This window comes from Hylobates moloch, unplaced genomic scaffold (assembly GCF_009828535.3).
Source record: "Hylobates moloch isolate HMO894 unplaced genomic scaffold, HMol_V3 SCAFFOLD_2571, whole genome shotgun sequence".
In the NCBI taxonomy this organism is placed as follows: Eukaryota; Metazoa; Chordata; class Mammalia; order Primates; family Hylobatidae; genus Hylobates; species Hylobates moloch.
This window is the reverse complement of record NW_026654846.1, coordinates 1-6,718: the sequence shown is the minus strand read 5'-3', so window position 1 is coordinate 6,718 and position 6,718 is coordinate 1. Positions and strand designations below refer to the sequence as shown.

Below are 6,718 nucleotides of genomic sequence, written 5' to 3'. Positions count from 1 at the left end.
GGCTCAAGAAATCCTCCCTCCTTGGCCTCCCAAAGTGCTGCGATTACAGGCATGAGCCATGGCACCTGGCCTATTATTTTTAATAAATAATTTTAATGCTCATTGTTATAAACAAATGTGTGTTCATTGTTAAAAACAAATTGAGTTATTGTGGAAGCTGAAAAGAGACACCTCTCTGAGTTTACTTTTACAAGACAGGGGGACTAACTTAGCTTTATTTTCCTGCGATGGTCCCAGTGTAAAACAGGAAGTCCCGCATCCTGGAAAACCTCTCAGTCCTGGGCAAACCGGGATGGTTGGTCACCTTACAGAATAGCTGGAGGACCCCTGAGGGGGACTAATTTCCAATAACTAATGCTATGGGGATATCAGGTTTTGGGCTTTGCAGATAAATATACCTGTTTATAGCACTGGATGGTGGAGTCTGGGCCTACACACAGATAAACAAAAATAAAATCACCATGTCTATGGAACTCACTCTTTTTTTTTTTTTTTAGATGGAGTTTCACTCTTCTTGTCGAGGCTGGAGTGCAATGGTGCAATCTCGGCTCACTGCAACCTCCATCTCCCCGGTTCAAGGGAGTCTCCTGCCTCAGCCTCCTGAGTAGCTGGGATTACAGGAGTGCGCTACCACACCTGGCTAATATTTTTGGATTATTTTTTAGTAGAGATGGGGTTTTGCCATGTTGGTCAGGCTGGTTTTGAACTTCTGACCTCGTGATCTGCCCGCCTCAGCCTCCCAAAGTGCTGGGATTACAGGCATGAGCCACCGCGCCCAGCGGAACTCACTCTTCATATGCCTGAGGAGTTTCCAACCTCTTTGGACAAGGCCAGCCTCTATGTTCCTTTTCACTCAGCTTTACCCACACAGAAATTTTGGGGATCCATGGGGGGCTCAGCAGTTGCCCAGGTCTGCAGCCTCCTCCACGGGGTTCCCATCTAGCTCTCAAGAGGAAGGAGGGGGTTCTCAGTTGCCAGGTGGGCATGGCACTCCCGAGGCCGGGTGAGCAGGGCAGTGCCCTGGGGCTCAGGGCTGGTCCGGTTCTTACCGAATTGATCCAGTCAATGTAATTGGAGACCCGTGTGAAGACGGAGGGCTTGTGGTAGTAGTTGCAGCCGAGGCTAGACCCGAAGCTGACGATGCCATGCACCTCCCACTGGCCGTCAGATGCCTGGCAGTTCAGCGGCCCGCCGGAGTCTCCCTGAGGAAGGCCAGAGTTACAGGGAGGTAAAGGGAGAGGAAGGGGCTGCCCATTGGAACCATTGTTCTCAATGCATTTCTATTGTTCTGCTGCAGGTCACTGTCCTCTGAAGCTGGCCCTTGTGGTCATAGCTCAAGGTGGTACCATAATTCCAACAAGAGCCAACACTTATTCTTCCTGTGTGGCCAGAGCTGAGCTAAGCATGTTCTATGCCTCATCTCATTAATCCTCACAAAATCCTATGAGGTAAATATTCGTAGTATCCCCAGGCCACTGAAGAGGAGAAACTGGAGTGTTGAGAGGTTGGGACTTGCCCAAGGTTGCACAGGCAGTTTGTAAAGGAGCTGAGGCCACATGCCAGACTTCAGCTGCCAGGCTCTTCCCCACTGGATCCGTCTTCCCGCGGGTGGGGTGGTCTATGTGGGCAGAGTGTGTAGGGCACAGTGTGATCTGAAGGGCGTGTGGATCTCCTTCCTACTCCATCCCCACTTCACTGCTAAGTCCAACACAGAGCAATTCCTGGTGGTTAAGACACTGTCTCCAGGAAGGTTTCCGTGGCAGCTACCTGGAGGGGACACACTGCGCCACTGATGAGAGTAATTCAACAGAAAAACCAGAAGTCATCTTAGAAAGGCCTTAAGCCAGGGAATACTTTCCTTTGGTTCCCTTCCAGCATAGAGGAAAGGATACAGAATGACAGTCACAAGAGACCTTGATGAGACCCAGGGAAGGACTTCCCAGCAGTGAGATGGGTGGACACTACAAGGAGAATCTCAAAACATCTCAAAACAAGAACAAAAAAAAATGAAGATCAAGTTTTTTTTTTTTTGAGTTTTGCTCTGTCACCCAGGCTGGATTGCAGTGGTGTGATCTCAGCTCACTGCAACCTCCGCCTCATGGCTTCAAGTGATTCTCCTGCCTCAGCCTCCCGAGTAGCTGTGAGTACAGGTGCCCTCCACCATGCCCGGCTAATTTTTGTATTTTTAGTACAGACAAGGTTTCACCATGTTGGCCAGGCTGGTCTCGAACTGCTGACCTCAAGTGGTCTGCCCGCCTTGGCCTCTCAAAGTGCTGGGATTACAGGCGTGAGCCACCGCGCCTGGCCAAGGTATATCTGGAACATATTTTTGGGAGCTTCTGCCAGGAAGTGGGAGGATGGACCTATGGAGGGATGGACCTCTATAACCTTATCCCCAGCCACATTTTGTCATGGAGCGGGGCCCCTGATTTTGGTACTCACGTTGCAGCTGGAGATCACGCCATCACCCCCAGCACAGATCATACTGGTTTTCACGGTGCTGCCCCACCAGCCAGAGCTGGAGCAGGTGGCATAGTCCACAACCAGCAACCGGCCCTGCTGCAGGTCATCAGGGAGAGCCCCGTTGGCTGAATGAGATCAGAGAGAAGCCATTAGGGATGCAGGGACTCTTGAGAAAAAGGAAGTGGTAGACCCCTTTTAGGTTTCCCCTGTTACTGTCTTCCATCCATTGCAACACGCGAACAGCCATGTTTGTCTATACTGTGTACTCACGGTTGATTGGTCCACACCTGACTCGAGCTAAGCCAATGAGCTCCCTCCCCTGGGATTCTGAGATGGGGTCTGAGAGATTCCAGTTTCAGAGGACATAAATCTGGGAAGCTGTTGGCAACGACTGACATTTTGTTTTATGTGGAGAATGAAGTAGACTCACAAAGAAAAGAAATTCTAAGGGATGTTTTCCTGTGTTTCTTACAGGTTTTCTGCCCCTGATTCTAGCCTGTTCCTGATGCCTGGCTATATCTCTGCCCTTGGGTTGAAACTTTTAAATCCTTATAACAATTTCCCTTTTTTTGCTGAGCTAGCTCCATGGCTTTCTGTCACTTATCTGAAATAAGAAAGTGAGCCTCCTGGCAGTTAGAGCCCCCTCCTTGAGAAAAATATGCTGGTGTGGTGAAGGGAGGGCTTTCACAATGGCCCCCAATGACACAGCCACCATCACCTCCATTACTGTTACCACAGCTATGAGTGGCAAGGATGAGAATAACATAATTCTTCACTTCTGATTGAAGCCTAGGGAAGTTAAGCGTCGGCCAGGTGCAGTGGCTCACCCTCTAATCCCAGCACTTAGGGAGGCCAAGGTGGGCAGATCACTTGAGGTCAGGAGTTTGAGACCAGCCTGGCCAACATGGTGAAACCCCCTCTCTACTAAAATACAAAAATTAGCCTGGCGTGGTGGCACTCGCCTATGATCCCAGCTACTTGGGAGGCTGAGGCAGGAGAATCGCTTGAGCTCGGGAGGCAGAGGTTGCAGTGAGCAGAGATTGCACCACTGCACTCCAGCCAGGGCAACAGAGCAAGACTCTGTCTCAAAAAAAAAAAAAAAAGAAAAAAAGGAAGTTAAGCATCTGGCTTAAGACCATGAATAAGTAATTAACACCTGTATAACATTTTGCAACGTGTGATGCATTTCCACCTTTCACCTCCTTTTAGTCTTCACCGACAGTGTTTCCATTGTACAGATGAGGAAACTGAGGTTCGGAAGTGGCTTGCCCAAGGTTTCACCATGACTGAGAGAGCTGAGCCTAAAAGAGGAGCATCTGGATGCCTCCCTGCTCTCACTGTCTCAGATGAAATGCACCTGCCCCAGGGTTGTCTGGGAAAACAAACAGGTGGTTGTGCTTGTATCTTAATAAGCATGAAATGCCTCTTCCACCACCACTCACCGCAGGATTTGATGTGTCCTTGTGTTTACAGATAAGCCAGTCAAGAGGGCAATGGGAATTTTTCGAGGGTGTGTATGTGGATGTACCCCCGGAAAAATATGTCATTGTACATGTTTATGTCATTAGGAAAAAATGTCATAATGTGATTAACACTCATAATCTCATTATGGACATAAGGTCATTATCACTCATCCCTTCCTAGAATCTTCCAAACCTCTGGTGATTTCACAAGGGAAGGGTGGGAACTCTGTTCCTCTTGGTGGCTACTGTCATTGGATCTCTGACCCTTGGAGTCTATGTCAAAGGAGACCCGGCCTCAGCCAGGTTCTGAGCAGCAAGACCAAATGGCACAGGGGACAGCTTTTGCTATGGGGCACGGAGGGTCTGATGAGGGCTCCAGGGGCCTTTGTGGAGCTCCAGAGACCTCAGGTCACAGAGGAAATGCTGTTCTGAACTCTAGCCTTGGGCCACACAGAAGATGTCACATGGTCTCTGTAACTTTCTTTCCATCATAGGGACAGTGACAACAACTAACACACAGCACCTACCAGGCTTCCTATGGATTATCTCCTTTAATTCTCTTGACAACTCTGTGATGTAGGTGCTATTATTATGCCTTTTTTATTTTTTTGAGATGGAGTCTAGCTCTGTCCCCCAGGCTGGAGTGCAGTAGCGAAATCTTGGTTCACTGCAACCTCCATCTCCCGGGTTCAAGCGATTCTCGTGCCTCCTGAGGAGCTGGGACTACAGGCACACACCACCACCTCCTGCTATTTTTTTTTTTTCTTATATTTTTAGTAGAGACGGGGTTTCTCCATGTTGGTCACGCTGGTCTCCTGACATCAAGTGATCCGCCTGCCAGGCCTCCCAAAGTGCTGGGATTATAGGTATGAGCCACTGCGCCCAGCCAATTATTTGCATTGTACAGATGAAAAAAGCACTGCATGGAAAGACCTAGTAATGTGCCCAAGGTGTCACAGTCATTAAGTGGGAGAGCTGACATTTGAACCCAGGCAGACATCAGCCTATACCATCCTGTCTCTCTGAGGAGGCCACACACCCTGGGATGACAAGTGAGAGGCCCTGGCCAGACAGGGGTGACATCAATCACCTCCCTTCCCTCCCAGGCCTGGGGGCTCCTGGCTCCCACTTACTCTGCAGCCTTCCCCAGCCCGTGACATAGCAGGGGTAGTTGTTGGGTAGAATGGTGCCGGCAGGAGGGAGGCAGGCCAGCTGGATCTTGTCGGTGAGGGAGACGGGGTTAGCCAGTTTGAGCAGGGCAATGTCGTTCCTGGGTGAGTGCAGAGGCAGAGCATGAGGACAGGGTTGACTTTTTCTGCCCTGTGGGGATTTGGAGGGCGCTGGGAGCTTGTCATCATTCCCTGTACGTTACCCCAGGTTGCTCTGACTGGCAGGGCCCACAGGGCATGTTTGAAAATGCAGAGGGTCGGCCAGTTGCGGTGGCTCACACCTGTAATGCCAGCATTTTGGGAGGCCGAGGCAGGTGGATCATGAGGTCAGGAGATCGAGACCATCCTGGCCAACACAGTGAAACCCAGTCTCTACTAAAAATACAAAAGATTAGCCGGGCCTGGTGGTGGTGGGCGCTTGTAGTCCCAGCTACTCCGGAGGCTGAGGCAGGAGAATGGTGTGAACCCTGGAGGCAGAGCTTGCAGTGAGCCAAGATTGTGCTACTGCACTACAGCCTGGGTGACAGAGCGAGACTCTGTCTCACAAAAAAAAGAAAAAGAAAAAGAAAAAAAAAAAAGAAAATGAAAATGCAGAGGGCCTTGTTGAAAGGGGGAAGGCAGGAGAGATTGTGTCCTACTCCAGGGACAGTCACAGGGTTGACGGCACTGTCTCTGTGTCCCCAGGACTTGGCATGAAGTAGATACACGCTCAGCAGACAGGGGCCCTGCAGGCTTAACTGGCAGCAAACCCAGGTCACTCTGGCAGTCTTTGCTTCACCTTCCCCAGGTCACATCCCCACCCCAGACATCTTTGGAGCTGGTTCCACATCTAAGAGGCCAGAGCTCCTTTCTCTTCCCTATAGAAAAAGCAGAGGGGGTGTGGTGGGGTTGAGACCCTTGTCTCTGTGAGACCCCCATCTGTTCCCTGACAACCTCAACCCAAAGTGCACCCAGATAGAAACGAACCCTTTGGAGACCTGGTCAGAGTTCCAGTCCTTGTGCACCACAGTCTTAGAGACACTGACAGCCAGCGAGCCGGACTCTGCAACGTAGAGGTTGTGCTGGCCCAGCCCCACGCGGTAGGTCCTGGAGGAGCTGGGAGAAAGGGGGCCCAGGGAGAGGGTCACCTCCAGAGGCCTGGCTTTGGATAATGCTGGGGATAGACCCAAGTAACTGGCTGCTGCGTGAGCCACTAGTTGGGACTTGGGGATCTTTCCTCCCTGGGACAATCAGTTACTTATAATAGAGCCTAAAGTATATAACGTAAGAACTATGATCATATAATAATTGTTACTATACTAACTATAAACTACAATTTAAAATAAATGTTGTAATAGCACAAACTCTATAGTATTATGGAGGAATGAGATGAACACAGAGAAAACAGGTGTCATTTGCCCTCAAGGAAATTTTCAACCTTTCATTTTCAGATGGGGAAACTGAGGCCCAGAGAGCAGTAACTGGCCCGGAGTCCCACTGTTAGTGAGAAACCAGAACTAGAAGCCAGGACTCCTGACCGTAGGCCTCTATTAGTATCCCCATCACCTTCTAGAGCTTATTATAAATTAGATGGGAGAAGGGATCACTCCTGGTAGGGAGTCACACCGACCCAGCAGAAACTCC

The 6,718-nt window shown here is 50.0% G+C and overlaps 1 protein-coding gene across 1 annotated transcript; it reads right to left on the bottom strand.

Annotated features, from left to right (window-relative positions):
* Window positions 1-1,019: 1,019 nt before the first annotated feature.
* On the bottom strand, window positions 1,020-6,315 carry LOC116465001 (chymotrypsin-like elastase family member 2A; the record flags this gene model as incomplete). Its single annotated transcript, XM_032148218.2, has 4 exons — window positions 1,020-1,202; window positions 2,443-2,588; window positions 5,060-5,196; window positions 6,062-6,315. Coding segments are annotated over 4 exons (720 nt in total), but the record flags the coding sequence as incomplete, so codon positions are not given.
* Window positions 6,316-6,718: the final 403 nt, after the last annotated feature.